The sequence below is a fragment of the Podarcis melisellensis genome, assembly GCF_964234715.1.
Source record: "Podarcis melisellensis genome assembly, chromosome: 6".
Taxonomy (NCBI): domain Eukaryota; kingdom Metazoa; phylum Chordata; class Lepidosauria; order Squamata; family Lacertidae; genus Podarcis; species Podarcis melisellensis.
Genome location: NC_138538.1, coordinates 72,037,449 through 72,056,039, shown reverse-complemented (window position 1 = coordinate 72,056,039; position 18,591 = coordinate 72,037,449). Strand labels below are relative to the sequence as shown.

At 40.8% G+C, this 18,591-nt stretch overlaps 2 protein-coding genes across 14 annotated transcripts in view; both read right to left on the bottom strand.

The window, feature by feature from the left end:
* Positions 1–262: 262 nt before the first annotated feature.
* LOC309371529 (protein SPO16 homolog) lies at positions 263–11,997 on the bottom strand. 9 transcript variants are annotated; one of them, XM_081914331.1, is made up of 6 exons: positions 11,897–11,997; positions 7,875–7,998; positions 4,112–4,205; positions 2,919–3,087; positions 1,593–1,671; positions 263–691 (listed from the first exon to the last, which is right to left on the bottom strand). In XM_081914331.1, the coding sequence occupies exons 2-6, from the start codon at positions 7,941–7,943 to the stop codon at positions 557–559; spliced, it is 546 nt and encodes a 181-aa protein (XP_081770457.1). In that variant the 5' UTR covers positions 7,944–7,998; positions 11,897–11,997; the 3' UTR covers positions 263–556. The 9 variants fall into 9 exon arrangements, with proteins under 9 accessions (XP_081770457.1, XP_081770458.1, XP_081770455.1 ...); XM_081914332.1 differs by lacking the exon at positions 11,897–11,997 and adding an exon at positions 10,610–10,805; XM_081914329.1 differs by lacking the exon at positions 11,897–11,997 and adding an exon at positions 10,340–10,533.
* A 5,091-nt stretch (positions 11,998–17,088) lies between these two features.
* Positions 17,089–18,591, bottom strand: part of BTBD8 (BTB domain containing 8) — a 44,401-nt gene continuing 42,898 nt past the window's right edge. For all 5 annotated transcript variants that reach the window (XM_081914072.1, XM_081914074.1, XM_081914073.1 and 2 more), the window contains one exon: positions 17,089–18,219. In XM_081914072.1, coding sequence (XP_081770198.1) covers positions 17,750–18,219 — 470 coding nt within the window. In that variant the 3' untranslated portion in view covers positions 17,089–17,749. The remainder of the gene's footprint in view (positions 18,220–18,591) is intronic.

Here is an 18,591-nt window from a genome sequence, read left to right as displayed (position 1 = left end):
CATTATGATGTTACATTAAGATGACATAAAGGTGAGTTATCCTATCTACCATTTCAGCTATGAGTAAATTCCTCACTGCAAATTTCCTTGGTCATTTCTGGAAATATATCTGAGCAAGTACAAATGGATCAGAATGAAAAGTCTGGGAGATGGGAGTTCATTGACTTAAATATACAAATTGTTTAGTAAGAGATTTTCTTTTTTGGAAATAAAAGAATAGCAAGTTCTAAATAATTCTTAGAAAAGAAAATATTAAATTGGGTAGGCTACAACCATGCCATTTATTTGCAAAGTTATGTACATTTTTTAAAGGTGTTACTCTTGAATAATGACCATTCTTCCTCAGTATTTTACATCTGGCTATCCATTTCAAGTCTTGGATGGTTATACAGGAAATTAAACTAAGAAATCACACACTGATTTTAATTGTGAATGTAACATCCAGAAATGCGCTTTCCAAAGTGACATGCTTATTGCTTTGTGGATACATTTTTTAAAAGCACAAAATTGAGACTATTTTGCAAATAAACATGGCCAAACATTTTTGAATAAAATATTAAGTGGTGTTTACTAAACTACAAGCCAGTTGACTTTGATGAAGCATTTTCCAAACACAGCTTTGTTCTACAATCTGTGTCTTTGCCATTAGCATTCTGTAGCGAATGTTGTCCAGATGCGGTTTTGAAGTAGTCTTTACAAGGAGAGAAATAAAGCAGGTTATAGTAATGGTTTGTTCAATTAATACGCCATAAGAGTTGAAAATAACTTTGGATTCTGCAAGAAAGAAAGATCCTGAGGGAAAGTACTAAAGAAGGTTTGTAAAATAACAGATTTTACTTGCAGGGTCCTGTTTCAGAGAATTTTGGCTTCTATTTTGAAATGAAAGTCTACAAATGACTCATCTTCAAGTGACTAGATTTTAAAAGGCTTAAAATTTAATACTTTAATTCTGATTTTATATTGGTGTGATTGAAAGAAAAACCTTAGGTTAAACTGAAATAACTTTAAAGGAACAAGTAGTTATTTTGAAGAGCATAGCTTAAAATAGTCTTTAATTCTATTTCTGGTTTTGCTGCAAAGTAAACTACAGGGAACACTTTTTAAAAATTAGGTACGGTATGTATTCTTAAATAATAATTGCCAGAAGTATTTATGTAGAAGTATTGTATCTTATTCATATATCACATTAAGCATTAGGTCCTATATATATCTGCCAGTCAAGTATCTATAATTGGTATTACAAGCACCAAATAGCAAATAACTATTTTATTCACTTACATGTCACTTATCCTCCAAGGATATCCTTGGTTATTCTTCCCACCCTCCTTTAAAAATAAATAAATCACAACAGCCCTGTAAGGGTTAGCCAATGAGTTTCATGACTGAATAGGAATTTATACCAGAACCTTCCCTGTTCTTGTTTGGCACTGAAAACATTAAACCACATTGGCTCATTTTAGATGCAGTTACGTGCTTAGCATGTACGAGAGACTTTTCAAAAAAAAGGATGTGGAAATCCTATTGATGTATTCTATATTGTCATAGCTGTTTTGCTGTACGTTATTATTTGACAATAAAAATCTGCTACTTACTTTTGCTATAGTTAGCATGAGTTTAATAGCTTCAGCAGTATTGTGGACTGGGATTATTCGTAAATTGCTGCCTAGGAACCTGAAACAACCCTCAAAATGTCAATCATGCTAAGTACAGTATTCATATTTTTTTACAGCATGGACCAGAATTGGAGCATGCTGTTACATAAGGGTATGTTGATATGATTGCAGCAAATTGGGGTTTTGCATAAGCTGGTACTTCATTTTCACTAGGATTGGGATAGCAGAAGGTATTCAAAGTCCTTCCCTACCACTGTTCCCAGGCTTGGAGCCTGACATCCAGGAATTCTCCTTTCTCTATATTTTCTTTGCACCAATAATTCAGGTGATGGAAAAGACGCCTTCCTTAAACCCCAGGCGGTCACTACAATCAGGAGTACACATTACTGAGCTACCGGTACATGGAAAACAAGAGGGCTACATCCAAGATGAAATAAAAAGGAAAAGGCCAAGCTAAAGGGTCACCAAAAAAAACATTAGCAATTTTGTTTATTTCCCAAAGTGTTTCAGCATTGTCTTCAGCAAGATGTTATTTGTGGACCGTAAGGTTTGCATGAAGTATTTGCCCAAGTTGCAGGCAAACAGAGAGAGGGCAGGGGAGGAGGAATTTAAACAATGAGGTCAGAGGGAAATTAAATGCAGGAGAGAACAAACAGAGATAATTATGTTACTAATAGTGGCCATTATGATCAGATGGGACAATTTCCTTGCTCACTTTTAAGACTTTGAACGTAAACTTAATATTGAACCATCCACTTAATATTGGACCTTCCTGTTTCTCCAGGATATGCTCTGTTCTTGCAGTACTACTGCCATGCCCTCGGTTAGGTTGCACTACCCCTGCCAATTGCTTCTTTGTTGGCATAATGATCTGTATTGCTGGACTTTCAAAAGCGTAATTCTCATTTTTAGACTATTAGAACTTGTGCTGCAGTCTTAACTCATACTTGCTTGGAAGTAAGTCTAATTGAAATCAACAGGATTTACTTCCAGGTTGCCCTCCAGGATAGGACCCGCAGTCTCTGAAAAGGTAACACAAAATGGTGTTATCTTGTACTTTGGGAATGATGACTTGTTAAATTTCCAAAATTGCCTCATATCAAACTTGAGTATGCCAGGTCATACTGACCGAGATGCATCATTTTCTTATATACTGCAATATGACAACGGGTTTTTTATTCTTTGGCTAAATTCTTTGAGCAAAATCAAATTCACATACATCTTTGATAATTAAGCAAACATTTCATATTATTATACCTAGTTTCCTTTACTAATAAACTATTGACGATTTTTTAAATTTCATACCTCTGCTGAACTCTGAACATCCCATCCCATTCTTTTGGTCCATGACGAGCAGCTGACAAAAGCAAAAATCCATTCCTGTGAATGGTCATGAACTTCTTTATTCTTTCAAATAAAACCTCTCTCTCTGTGAAAAATAAGCCTTGAGCATCGACCAGCAAAAATGCAATTCCTGGGCAAGAATAAATATGATGATCAAGTCAGACTTAACTGCATATAAAAAATAGTCAAATACATATATAGTTGGTATATTTACTATTGAAATAGTGTTTTGTTCATATAAAGCTGTAGTCCTAGGCATATGTATGTGGAAGATAGACTCATTGCTACTCTTTCATCCATTTCCCAGCCTGTTTATTTGGAAGCCCCATACAAACAGATGAAAGGGGGCTAATTGTTTCTACAGTGTCCTGATCCTATCTGCTTAGTTTATTACAGTGATTCTCAAATTAGGATAGGAAGATGAGGAACACATTAAAAAATTATACATGAATTTGCTTGTCTTCCTCTTTCCTCCTCATCCTTTTTCCTTTTGTGTGATGTCTATTTACATTTTAAACCCATGGGTAGGGACTGTCTGTTTTAAACAGAATTTAGTAAATTGTTGGTGATTTATTTAAGTGGACAAAATAATAACAAACAAGTGTTTTTTGTTGAACTGGACTATGAAACCCAACATTCATAGCTTGAAATGGTTTAAAATTATTCTGCCTTATAAGTCTACAGGATCATTTTCTGCTATTCATATCTGGCTACAAGCATTCTAAAATTTCCTTCTGATGCGATTATGTCCAGTTTGAGAGAAGGATAACAGTCATTACAAATTTCTTGGCTTTGGGGGATTTCTAAAGGGTCAGTTATGGAGACTGAGATTATTCCCTCCATAAAATTCACTGGGTGTAAAGCATATTGATACTCTGACCCAAATTATGTTGTAGGGATGCTGCAAGACTACCATGTGTACAACTTGTCACTCTTAATTTCCATATTGAATTCTACAGTTTAAGTAGCCCTGTAAACCGCTTTGAGATTATAAACACACACACAATCAAGTAGCATATATATTTAATGAAATAAATATAAATAGTAAATAAATAAATACATTAAATGAAATATAAATAAATTCATATATATGTGTGTGTGTGTATACATATATATATTAGTGGTCATATTTCCCATAATGTAAGATACTCTACCAGAAAGAGAGAAAATTATTGATCCATTTTCCACTGTATCTGAATATCGAACCCGGTGTTGCTGATTTTGTAGGGACATTGAAATTTCATGACCCTAAATAAGTTATAAAATACAGGATTAAAACATGCTCACCAGTTCTAAATAAAGTTAATTGGGTCACTTCGAGCTCGTATTATAATGACAAAAAAGAGAGACAGAAATATCTACAGTGTTGATCATTTTTTAACCTTTACTCCTCTTCCCACTAAGCTAACATACAGTGGTACCTTGGGTTAAGAACTTAATTCATTCCGGAGGTCCGTTCTTAACCTGAAGCGCCACTTTAGCTAATGGGGCTTCCCGCTGCCACACGATTTCTGTTCTCATCCTGAAGCAAAGTTCTTAACCCAAGGTACTATTTCTGGGTTTGCGGAGTCTGTAACCTGAAGCGTATGTAACCCAAGGTACCACTGTATATTATAAAACATGCATCCTTTTCATTAAAATATTGCTCATTATAACCAAGGTGCTTTTATTGCTGCCAAGGAGTGTGGTGGAGTCTCCTTCTTTGGAGGTCTTTAAGCAGAGGCTTGACAACCATATGTCAGGAGTGCTCTGATGGTGTTTCCTGCTTGGCAGGGGGTTGGACTCGATGGCCCTTGTGGTCTCTTCCAACTCTATGATTCTATGATTCTATGTTTAGCTTGCCATACAACAGAACTTAACAGTTGTCCCAGTTGCAGCCTGGAGAGCCATCCACTAAACTCCCCAATGCAATGAGAAAATGTCTGAGTCTTCTCCTGTCGGTTCCTCCTGCCTCTGTCATCCCATTCCCCTTCTGTTCATTAAAACAGTCGGGAAAGTAAGGTGGACCCAGAAAAAGGATAGGAATGGACAGAAGACGTATTCCAAATGCAGCAGGAGCTTTTAAAGAGGGCCTGTTTTCCATCAGCCCCAGACAGAGATGTTGCAAGCTGTAGACCAGCTGCATCTGGAGGGTCGCAGATTACCCAGGTATCCTATCAATAAGTTTGCATCTTAAGATAAGCTAGCCAAGTTTCTTTCTATTCTATCAATCAAGAACAATGTCAGCTTGTGCAATGACAGTGTACTGCCTCCAAGAACTGTTCGTCGACAAGAAAAGGGAAACTAATAAAAAAAACTGCATTAAAAGAGTAACAAAGATCAACATTATAGATTAATCAATCAAAATGCTTCCTGAAAGCAAGGAGAACCCAGATAAAAACATCTATAGCACTTTCTGCATCGCCTGTTTGTCATTATGACTGTTCATTGCATCCTGTAATTGCTATTAACAAACTAAAGGAAGGCTCCAGAGGGGAAAAGGAGGGAAGGGGAAACACATTGGCGAGCACTGGCTGTACTAACAAAAAGTCAATGCAAAAGCCACTTTGTTTGTTGGGAAGCAGGGATGGCCTCAGGTGGGCAACAATTCTAAATGTCACGGAGGTGCTGCTGCTGCTGCAAGTGTTGGAGGAAGAAAGGGTTTCTTACAACCTGATAGGAAGTGGCACTTAACAGCCATAAGAGAGTGCGTCCCCCACATCATTCCTGATGTAAAAGTCTTCCAAGTGCAAAACACAACACTTATAGAATCCAGCTCACTCACCCTATTTTCTTTCAGTCAGTTTTACAAATTGGGAACATCCCAAGAAGGATGGAAGTTAGCCCCCAACTACCGTATTTTTCGCCCTATAGGACACACTTTTTCCCCTCCAAAAATGAAGGGGAAATGTGTGTGCATCCTGTGGGGCGAATGCAGGCTTTCCCTGAAGCCTGGAGAGCGAGAGGCGTCGGTGCGAACCGACCCCTCTCGCTCTCCAGGCTTCAGGAAGCTATCCGCAAGCCTTGGGAGCCCAGCGGGAACTTGCAAGGCTTGCAAGGCTTGTGGGCAATAGCCTGTTCTGGGGGCTGGGGTCAGGGGAAGCGTGGGCTTCCCCTGACCCCAGCCCCGCAAGCAAGCTCCGGGAGCAAAGGGGAGGTTGCGCAACCTCCCCATCGCTCCCGGACCCATTCTGGGGGCTGGGGTCGGGGGAAGCTGCCTGCCCCCAGCCCCGCAAGCAAGCTCTGGGAGCGATGGCGAGGTTGAGCGCAACCTCGCCTTCGCCCCTGGACCCCCAGCCCCGAGGCTAAAAACGAAGACAGCACAGTGAGCGGGATCCATCCTGCTCGCTGTCATGGCTTCTTTGCTCTTTGGGGCTCGGGGGGGGGGTAATTTTTTCCCTTTATTCCCCCCCCCAAAAAATGAGTGCGCCCTATGGGCCGGTGCGCCCTATAGGGTGAAAAATATGGTATTTATTTATTTACATTTGCTTTTATACACCCAGGAGCTCAGGTAATATACATGGCTCCATGTTATCCTCCAAACCACCCTGTGAGGTAGGTTCTGATGACAGGTAGTGACTGACCCATGGTCACTCAGTGAGCTTGATGACTGAGTGAGGATTTAAACCCCCGTCTCCCGGGTCCTAGTTCGACGCTATTCGTCAGAACGGGTCTTTAAAGGAAAATTAGAGACGTTCAAGGAGGGTAAAGTTTATCAGTGGCTACTAGAGTCAGAATGGTTGTATGCTACTGGGCATGCCTCTGAATACCAAGTTGCTGGGAAATAAAAGTGGAGAGTGTGTTATTGCACTCATGTCCTCTATTGGGCATCCAATAGGCATCTGATTGGCCACTGTGAGAAGAGAATGCTGGATTAGATGGGCCTTTGATCTGATAAAGCAAGGTCTTCTGCTTTGTGCTTTTGTTCTAGCCAGGCCATTAGTGTTTTAGATTTCATTGAAATGGGCATATTAATATGGTCGATGCTCTTTGATCATGGCATTTAACCCCTCTGGAGTGTTTGGGGTGGGGGGAAAGCACAGGAATATAAGAAGTCTACTCTGCTGTAAGCATGCTTTATCAGAAAATCTCACTTCTGAACAGCCACTACACTGATTTAATGGAATTAAAATATTGTTATGCGTTTTGGGGGATTAAACTAAAACACCTCCTGGGGCCTCTTCCAACTCAGTACTGTAATTCTGCAGCTATAAGACAGGTCTGGAGAAGAAGAGGACTGGTAAAATCGTCAAACCAGTTTCTTTCGTTAAGTAAATAGCCCTAGCCAGATCTGTTTAGTATCCCCTTGGTAATGTACGCTAGGGTCAATATGATGCCACAGTAACTAAATAACTGGAGATACTTGTGGAAGGGGAGTGCTAGAACAAAAAAAAGCAAGTGTATTTCTGTGCCTTCCCCTGGCCACTTGGGTTTATTTGACAATAGGAAAGAGCACAATTGATTGGCAATTTTGGGCTCAAACTGAGGTCAGAACTGTGGGATTTCTTGGGCGCTCCGAAGGAGCTGGGTGCCCCCCTGAAACCTAATGGGATAGCAGTGTCAGTTGGACTGGTTTAAACTGAGTACCCTCTGCACTTTTGGAGTTTTCACTGCTTAGAGAATTGTGCTTCCCATCACACTATGCTTCAATGTTGGTCAATTCCTTAATGCAACACAGCTGTTAGTTTTAATTTTAATTTAAAAGGTGGTGGGTCTTAAATCTGTTTGCAGACTACCCTCTCTAATCTGGAGGCCTTAATCCCAGTCATATGAGGACATGGTAGAGCTGTGTTCTGACATTGTTGTTAAGCTTTGATGCCATGGCTCTCTCTTCTATATTAGGTGTTCCTAGAAAGGGTGGAATACACAGCCTCATTTATTTTGTGACCCTTTGCGAGGCTAGAGCAACTTGTACAAACAAATGATAGGATACAGTACCTGAAGAGATGAACTCACAATTACGGTTGCAGTCCACCGTGTCTTTTCTTGCCCACTGCCTTCCGCCATGTTGACACAGTCACCAAAGTTACTGCAGTACCAGACACTTATGGAACACTACAAACTGAGAATGAATAGTGGGACCTTTGTTTGCACCTTATAAATAGCATTAATATAACAGGTCACGTTATACTGAGTTTTGATAATGCTAGAGGAGAAGTAAAGTGCAAAGAGAAGGTGTCATTTACAAAATATAAGAGATGAACTCCACTTTTAGGAATTCTAAGCACACTTAGTTAAGAGTAAGTCCCGTTGATCTCAATGAAGCTTCAGATTAGACATGTATAGCTCTTGACTATTTTTAGCCCTGGGAAACGGTGCACTCATTCTCTTTCAACTGTGCAAAACATTTGTACATGCACCAGAAACAAGCTTCCATTGAATCAAAAAGGCCTTGAAGAGAAAAAGGCACTTTCCCCAAGTGCAGTCCTTGTTCTGGTTATTACTATGAGTCAATCAAGCACTGTTAGTGATACTCTGAGGTGCATTATAACTTCAAGGTGGCTCAGCAATACAGATCCCAACCATCTGAATGCAGAGTTTGCAAACCATCTATGAGCGAGACTGTCATAAACATTTAGGAGACACACAGGCCTAACACATACCCTCCAACATTTCTCCAATGAAAATAGGGACGTCCCATTCCAGAATGATTATTTTACTACTTATACCCCACACATCTTATTGGGTTGCCCCTAGCCACTCTGGGCGGCTTCCAACATATATAATTAAAACATTAAACATTAAAAAAAAACCTTCCCTATACAGGATTGCCTTTAGACGGCTCGGGGGTTGGATAATGCCATACCCTCCAACATTTCTCCAATGAAAATAGGAACATCCTAAGGAAAAGGGGGGTATTCCGGGTTCAAATCAGAAACCAGGATGGCGTCTCTAAATCAGGGACGTCCCTGGAAAATAGGGGCACTTGGAGGATCTGCTAACAGAGCTAATAATTCTGTGGGCATTCAGGTTTTTTCACCTTTTCCCATACTGTAAGCACCTTTTCTGTTACAACATTAGGAAAAGGTTAGGGTACTAAGACACTCCACAGAGAGCAGATCATTATAATTTGTTGCAGTTTACTCATAAAGTCCCCATTTACCACTCTGTGGCCTCACAATAAGGGTACTTTAATACTAGGTTTGCCCCTTTTCTGTTCTACAGAGGCACTGTGTGTTTCAAAGTGTGGCAAAGTGGATATTTTGAATATACTGTGCATACACCAAAGAGACCCCAGCTTCAAGTTCTGATTTGGGGCAAGGAGTGCCAGCTTGAACCTGCAACCCTGGGTCCCCTTGAGGTTTTTTGGAGAACAAACCCAAATTGTCTACTTTTTCTGGGGAAACCTCCCCACCCCAAATAGTGATTTTAAGCTTTTGGAACTGTTTCCGCTACTTTTTTCATTGCGTTACCATACATCCGGGTTTTCACTGACATTTTGCCGATTCGGCAAAATCCCCACACGCCATTTTTACACCTGGAAACATGTCAGGAAAATTCCTGACGCAGGACAAGCCTATGATTCTTATTATGAAAATAAAGACAAAAAAACATTCTGTTGCTGCGCCTGTAACCTCGGTTTAACGTGCCATTTAGCTTTCATATTTCCATTTCTAACGCCGCTTATGAAGTTAGAATTCTAGTCAGCATTATGGCATTGTGAGTCATGCCAGTCAAGAATGGCTTAGTAATTCCTCACAACGTTCAATAAAAAGCGGCATACAAGAGAGAGCTTGGATGTGGCAGTTTTGTCACTAAGGCTTGCTATGGACTGTGTGGGAAGCGAAGGCTTCTAGAGCTTCCTAATCTATTGACACTCATTCCTACTTAGCCCAGTCCCTGCAAAAGCTGAGCTCTGGCCCCTCACAACTTTTCTAAGAGACACCATTATGGAACGCCAGTAATGGAGGCTGGCTTTGAGGCCTAGCTCTTCTGGTATCACAGCCAAGGGAGCCTGGTTAACTTGCCAGTGGCACTTGCAGAATATACCCTACAGGGCTTTTCTTTCCCTCACCCCCACCCCGTTTATTTGTTTTTAAAACAGGCAACTTTCAATTTACAAATTCAAAAAAGCATGCCACTGAGGAAACAGCGTTCTCCTTTTGTATGGGCGCAATGAAATGATGTTTCTGTTTTTAACTCACTCTCAAATTCTGGATTGGGGGGGGGGGCAAGGTATTGGAATAAACAAGGGATCTCCTTCTCTACTCTTCCCCTGTGATATATGGATGAAGGGTGGTATACAAATTTAATAAAAATTAAAAAATAAAAATAAATTAATAAGAACTCAATTGTTCAACTCCGCTCCCGCATTCCATTCCTTCTCCTCCTTACTTTACTTGCACAAGATTCCCCAGTACGTGTCCTTAAATAAAATTAAAAAACCCCCACTCTACACTTACAACTGAATGAATTTGATAAATTATGTAGATGTATCCACCATAACTGACTAAATTAACTTAAGGCAAAAGCAGAATTACTACTAAAATCAAATGCTCAGTTAAATAATACTGGGTTTTTGTTTTTTTAAAAAAGCAGGACAGGGTTAAGGGTTAATGTTACAGAGGATTGTTGTAATAAAACTTTGCGTTACTGCTGGTGATTATGTTCGTGTGGAAGTCTATTCTATCTAAAGCATAAAAAAAAATTCAACAAGGACATTAATAAATTACACAGTATCAGGTTTCCCCATTCAGTACAGAAAGACAAACTATCCAGGGAAAAGACTGAAGGCGCTACGACAAAAGGGTCAAAGCTTTTCTCAATATAGGAATTGTAATTTTAGTTCGCTGATCCAAAAGCCTGCTATTTCAAATATTTTCCTGCAAGGGGTATATTTGGAAAGAAGCCTAGAAATCTCAGAGGAAATTAGTCGTGCTTAATAATACTGGAGTATTACTCGCTTGCTTAGTACTACGTTCGGTGTCTCCTCAGTTCTTGTGCCTTCGCAAGAAAAATGGCGAGGCAAACTCCCTTCTTCACTCGGTAACGGGTCAGCCCAAACATTCAACATAGGCAACCCCTCAGGGAGCAGATGCTGGGGGGGCAACTGTAGCAGCCCCTCCGCTGTTCCACCTTAACCCAGCAAAGATTGCCCCATTGCTGAGGGACCTAAATGTGTAGACCAGGCAGCCTTCTTTCCCCACTCCTTAAACTAGCCAACTTCCCTCAAGTGTGGTGGAAGAGTGTATCCTTTTATGTGGAGATACCAGAGACTGCCCTAAGTACAGTCTGCTTAGGGGTGTTGTGTCGGGGTCAGAAACCGCTAGAAAGAAACTGCTAGAAACTTTGGGTGATTTCTGGGAACGAATGTCTCACCCCATTGAGCTGTGCTCACAGTGTTGCAAGCAGTATGGCAGCCTCTCACACTTTGCTATGAGTTTTGCCTCCTCAAGGAAGAGGTAGAAAACTTATTTTTCAGGATGGGCTTCTAGTACACCAGCTCCCTTTCCATTTTTTAATCTGCTGAAATCATTACCAATGCAATTAACTGAGCACTTCTTCCTATTCTTATTATTTTGCCTGTCCTTAGGCACTACGTCATATATCAAGCGGATAACTTATCGTAGTGTCATGGAATATTCACACACCAACACACAATTATATCCTTTTAAACTGAAATCGTCCAGGACATAAATCTTTGTTTTGTCACATGTACAGGCTGAAGAGCCAACAGGCTACAGCCAGATAATATTATGTGTATCTGCTTAGAAACAAATAGACACTACAGCCAATCCTTCCAATTTACTATAACTGCACCTACCATGATTTTGGATTGTTTTACTTGAGAACAGGGATGGGGACCCTGTGGCCCTCCAGATATTGTTGGACTGTAGCTCCCAGCAGCCATAGCAAACATGACCAATATTTGACAACATCTAGGAGGGCCACAATTCCCCATCTCTGCTTAAGAGGAAGAAGACCTCATGATCAAAACCACACCTAAAACAATATTGTACCTGGCCAACTCAGCACATCAAGCATATCTTTAGAGACACAATCTACACAGAGTTTTTATTCTCCATTTGTGTACATGTGTATACGATGCCACTGAGGGAAGGCATGCGAACCAGCTTCTTACAAGTAGACACTGTCAATCGCAGCAACTCACCTAGGACTAAAGAGCTGGACCACACTAAAAAAATTCCATGCCTCCTGTCGTGTAACTGAATGCAAAGAAAAACAAATGCCACTTGAGTGAATCAGGCCTCAGTGCTTATGAAATTTTCTCACCTTAGAGAGCATTTCAGAAGTGTCACTTTTTAAATGTCGATCTTAGGTCAAATACATGCTTAATTGTATCATGCCAAGCTCAGCACAAGTTTCTTCAATAACTATAACACCCAGCATTTCTAATGCACTTCAAAGTACTTGATGTGCTTCCCACATTATCTCAATAATCTCTCTAAAGTGGGCATAATACTTGGAAAAAGCTTCATATTTACAGTAGAGAGATAACAGTAATAGTCTTCAACCTTTTCAGAGTCGGGATACAACTATAACCCAAACATGCACTTGGGAAGCCTAACCTTTCTCAGATATTTGAATGGGAGTAGCGTTGCTCTTGAGACCCAGTAGCTGGTCTTGAACCACCAAGGGCTAAGAGATGTTGGCTTGCCAGAGACCACCAAGTTCATTGCAGAGAATTTTTGAACTGGTGAATTCTGTTTACAGTTCTGTAGGGATATAAGGAATTATCTATTTGGGTTATCTGTTTCTAATCTTCCCAATGTTCAATTCAATTCTCCACATTTCTGCAATTGCAATTTTTAAAAAAATCCTCCTGAAATTTACCCAGCATCCTAGTGTGAATGTCTATTTCTGCATGCAATTTTGACATTTTTGGAAGCAATGTAATACAGTTTGTATGTTATTTTCACTGCTGTGTTGTTTTTTCTGACCCCCAATGTATGTATTTTTGTAAACAACCTTTGCAAAATTCAGTTAAGTGTGAATTTAAAAGAACGGCTGTGCTTTGATTCTCGTATTGCTTCAGAAAGTGTAGATTTGGTTGATTCACCTTTAAATGCAAACTGAATTGAATTTCTGCCCCATCCCTGCAGCTTGGCCTCTTCGATTGTACTTTAGGGCAGTGGTGGCCAAACTTGGCCCTCCAGCTGTTTTGGGACTACAATTCCCATCATCCCTGACCACTGGTCCTGTTAGCTAAGAATGAGGGGAGTTGTAGTCCCAAAACAGATGGAGGGCCAAGTTTGGCCATCACTGCTCTAGGGACTAGTTTCAGACATTTTCCAGCCTAAGGCAAAGGATAAGACAAGTCTGCTTACCTTAAACAGGCAGCATTGTGGCCTGGCCATAGGCTTTTGTCAGCCTGGGTAGGACTGCTGGCCCAACTATGGGTGGTCCAGTGACAGGCAGGCCTAGGTCCAGGGATTCCCCAGGGGGTGGGCCCAACTGGCCAAGGGTCGTTGCTTGGGTCCACCCCCTGGGGAATAAATTGAGGTTAGCCCAGCACACCTCCACAGCTTATCTGTCAGATATCCTACCCTTCCACCCTTCCATCATATGCTCTTCTTTCATGCTAGACGTTGCTATGGACATTGTCCTGATCCCTTGGCCTACCTGGCGGCAAGGCAGTATTTCAAGTCCCAAGTTCAACATTCGGGAAACACGTTCTAGGGTCAATCCATATGTCCAAAGTCCAACCAGAAGCACCATCCTGTAGTGGACCTGGAGCATCCAAGCCAAGATCCATCAACATGGACAGCTGAGCAGACACAGCCCCTTAGCTCAGCTGCCCTTTGCTGCTTTGCCTGCTGAGTGCAGCACCTGTCCTGAGCCTACTTCAGCTAAGCAATCACTCTCCTCCCAGAGATAGCAAGCCCCACCTGGCCAACTACGGAGCTGGGCTGTACGCTCATCTGCCTCAGCCGCCTAGAGCAGGCATAGGCAAACTCAGCCCTCCAGATGTTTTGGCCCTCCAGTTCATCCCTGACCACTGGTCCTGTTAGCTAGGGAGTTGTAGTCCCAAAACATCTGGAGGACCGAATTTGCCTATGCCTGACCTAGAGCATATCTCCCACTGCTCCCTACGTCTCAGAGCCCACTGTGTTCATGGAGGCAGGGCCCCTTCTGACTCTGGCTCCTTCAGTTCTGGGTCTTCTCACCATCCTGTGTCACCCTGCAAGTACATCACCCCAGCTGGTGTGTCTCAAGCCCGGCTACACCCCTTGCCTGAATCCTCTTCCTCCTCCCCATTGTCACGCCAGATCAAAGGAACTTTTCCACTTGAAAACCAAATAACCAGAGCCCATTTGCCATCTCCCCCCTAGCAAAAGAAATTTAAACAACATTGAAATGTATTATTAACCCACAATCGGCTTTCCTTACTATTTTTGAGGACACCAATAAACAACTTTATAAAAGGTTCGCTGCCTGTTTTCTTGTCGCTGCATGATTGGCACAAACACGGCAAAAGCTACAAGTATAAAAATATATGATGCAAGCAATAGCAGAAAAGGTCACCCATAATATTGTTTCCCATGGAAAACAAAAACCAGAGACATTTCTCACAATATGGTGGTCCTTTATTTTCTACACCAAAGATCACAGACAGGCAGATAATCTTCCTCAAACTACATTGGACATTTAGACATAGGAATAGACTATTAAAACATGTAAGTTATTATCAGATATGACTCTCTTTGATGGACGTTTGGAGCACTGAATGTGTGAATGTGACTTTGGAAGCTGATTGAAGATTGTAAAGACATTTATTGCAAATTCATCACGCTGTAGAAAAAGGAGGATGCGGCGGGGGGGGGTGTCACAATTTTTACTGGGGAATTTTATGATATTATACTCATTATATTTATCTTTAATAAAATCTTTTTAAAATAAGGGTAAGTGAACTAGGAAGAGCTGACACAGCATAAGCTATATTCTTTTCCTGCCACATTTATTCAACTTTCTTTCCCCATTACATACACCAAATGTTTGCTACAAAACGAATCCCAACGTTTGTCAGAAATAAAAATCTAACTATTGAAGTACACAGAAAGCCGTTATGCATTGCCAAGACCTGCAATGGTTTTCACAATGCCATTGAAGACTTACTGCAAACCGCTAGTACAAAATGGTCATTGGGCTACTAACAGAGACCAGCCAAATGGATTACATGTTGCCAGTCTTTGAAAAACTGCACTGGATGTTGGTCTGTTTCAAAGTTCAACTTGCTAGTGCTTACCTTTGAACCCTTGAATGGCTCTTGGAGTCAAAGATCAGGAGGTCCACCTATGCCCACAGGAATCTGAACCGCACCTTTGGAATGACCTTTCCACAAAAGCCCATGTTAATCTCTATGCTGCTTTTCTATCTTCGCTTTACAGTTTCTACCATTTTTAATTTCTGACACGTGTGTGTGTGAAAGAGAGATATTTAGGTGTTTTACTTTAATGTTTTCATGTATTTCCATTGAAAGCTGGGAATTTTTCTTAGTGGAACAGCACTATACAAGTATATCAATTACTTTTTAAATTTATTAAGTATAGGCAGGGGGACGCGGGTGGCGCTTTGGGTTAAACCACAGAGCCTAGGACTTGCCGATCAGATGGTCGGCGGTTCGAATCCCTGCGACAGGGTGAGCTCCCATTGCTCTGTCCCTGCTGCTGCCAACCTAGCAGTTCGAAAGCACGTCAAAGTGCAAGTAAATAGGTACCGCTCCAGCGGGAAGTTAAACGGTGTTTCCGTGCGCTGCTCTGGTTCACCAGAAGCGGCTTAGTCACGCTGGCCACGTGACCCGGAAACTGTACGCCGGCTCCCTCGGCAAGTAAAGCGAGATGAGCACCGCAACCCCAGAATTGGCCACGACTGGACCTAATGGTCAGGGGTCCCTTTATCTTTAAGTATAGACAGAGAGGGAAGAATGAAATCATGAATCCTTCAAAAGCTGCATTTCCACATGCGTTACTAAAATAAAATGGGTGGAACTCAACTTTGAGTTGGGCCTCGGTCCAGTATACCTGAAGGAGCGTCTCCACCCCCATCGTTCTGCCCGGACACTGAGGTCCAGCTCCGAGGGCCTCATGGCAGTTCCCTCATTGCGAGAAGCAAAGCTACAGGGAACCAGGCAGAGTGCCTTCTCGGTAGTGGCGCCCGCCCTGTGGAACGCCCTCCCATCAGATGTCAAAGAGATAAACAACTACCTGACATTCAGAAGAAATCTGAAGGCAGCCCTGTTCAGGGAAGTTTTTAATGTATGACATATTAGTGTATTTTTGGTCTTTGTGGAAGCTGCCCAGAGTGGCTGGGGAAACCCAGCCAGATGGGCGGGGTACAAATAATAAAATTTATTATTAAATAAATAATAATAATAATAATAATAATAATAATAATAATAATAATAATTTGCGCTATGACAAATGCTCCAACTGCACAAGCACTATAACCTGACAGATCTCCCCTCTCCTTCCCTCATGTGCTGTACTAAGGGTTCTCCATCCCACCAGAGCAAAGGTCAGGAGAGCATGCGGGGCAGGGCAAACAGAAGTCTTTGTGCAGGGCTTCCGCTGACAGGTAAATCTCGCCCAATTACTTCACAGCAAAAAGGTCCATCCATCTTAAGTTTATTTAAGTGAGCATCATAGAACACAAAAATCAGTATCTGAGTGTTCCATCCAAGTGGAACTTGGATGGAAAGAACTCCCTATGAAGTGGATTCCAATTTTCTCGTCACAGAGTAAATACGATGCATATTGAAAAGGAAATTAAAAAAACACATATAGATGATATTGTGTTTCACTGTTCCTGCACTATTAGCCAGACCCACCCCCACCCCCGAGATGATAAGCTGTAACTGGGAAAAAGGCTCGGGATCAAAAAATATGAATACCACTCCTTTAAAAGTGTCCTTTGATAAGGGAAGTGTGCTACTCTAAGGAATCCAAATATAGATCTATATGGCACACAAAAGACAGAAATTTGAAATGAGCAGACTACTTCATTATATTTCACCTGTCTCATGCTATTAAATACCATCTTAAAAGGAAAAAAAACTGTTAACTGTATTAGATTTTGTATAAATAATTCTTGAGGTTTCCCCCCCTTCAATTTAACAACACTGTAAACATATATTTCTTCCTAGAAAAAGAACACTACGTATCCCTTCCAGTAACTCCTGTGCAATCTTAGATTTAAACAATTTAGAAATTTATTGAATTTTCAAAAACAAAAAAGGTACAAAAAATCAACCTGGAGAAAACAACCCAAACATGCTGCTGTTTATAAATAAATTCAGAAACAGTTGCATTATTATTATTATTTCCTGCAAATCCAAACACACATTTCTAGAATTGAAAGTACTGTTGGCACACATCTTTTGACGTAATCACTGTGAATCGCTTATCTTTGAAGAAGTCACCAAGTCACTATGTATGGAGAGCAATGGAAGAAAGAAGGATAGCAATACTTATTCTGCATTCATATTTTAATTCATTGAGCATTTAGGAAATGTATGAGTAAGTGATGAATGAAAAAAGGAGAGAGTAAGTCAAAGCTTTTTCTTACAGGGCATCTAATTTCCTAAGTCTAGGAAGAGAAAGAAAAGAAGACATGCTTGAAAATAGTTTTTAGAAAAACATCCACCTTAAATCTCAAAAGTTTATTTTACCTGTGTTTAAATCTTAAATTAGAAACGGACCACTTAAAGAAAGGATCATTTCAATATCAAGGACTGACTCTTCTTGACAGATGCAGTATTTATTATTGTATAGAAATATTGCATCACCTATTCACTTGCAGAGGTACAGGGAAAAGAAGAGGGGAGGAGTCCTGTCTCAAAACACTTGATCACTTCAATGATGGGTTTCTAGTTCAAGAATTGTCCATTCCCCTTGAGGGGAAGAACAATCTTCAGAGGAAAAACTTGCCACTGTGATGCTTGCTGAAGAATCATCCAGTGGAGATATCAGTTCAGTCCACCTACTGAAAGTGTCAATCTGTGCTTTACCCTGAGGTTGTGAACTGTCTCGTGCCAGAAAAAGTGTCTGGTTGATGAGATATTGTGCTAAGTTAAGGTCTTCAGGAACAGAGTTTTTGATGTCTAAGTTTGACTCCTGGTCAGATAACAGTTGCCTGAGAAGAGTCCAGTCCTGTTCTGCAAACGGCTGATCTTCAAAATCCACATCTAGAATGTTCAGTTCCGACTCCATCCTCTGCTCAAAAGCTTCTCCAACATCCATCTCGTAAATTGGAGAAAGGGTTTTTGGAGGCCGATGCTCATACATGCAGGTTTGTGTCAATCTGTCACAATCATCTATGTCTCCTGAAATAATTCACAATACTACACATTGTAAAAATTGCACAGGCTTTCCCCTTTTGCAGGGCTTTTGTACAGCATACTTCACTCAATGCAGCAGGACCAATCCAACCAGATTAAAGAGGTAAGGAAAAATGTAACTTGTATACAAAGTCCACAAATATTTGAGCCATTTTTAAAAATGCATTTAAAAAAGTAAATGAAACGAAGTATACGGCTTATAAATAAAGCAGCAATCACCACTGGCAATTGACAATAAACCTCCATAATTGGAAAAAATTTCTGATACAGAAAATGACAAGTCATGTAAACCAACATTTAATGCACATGGATTTCTAAAACCACTAAAATAATAACTAAAAATAGGAAGGAGCAGAG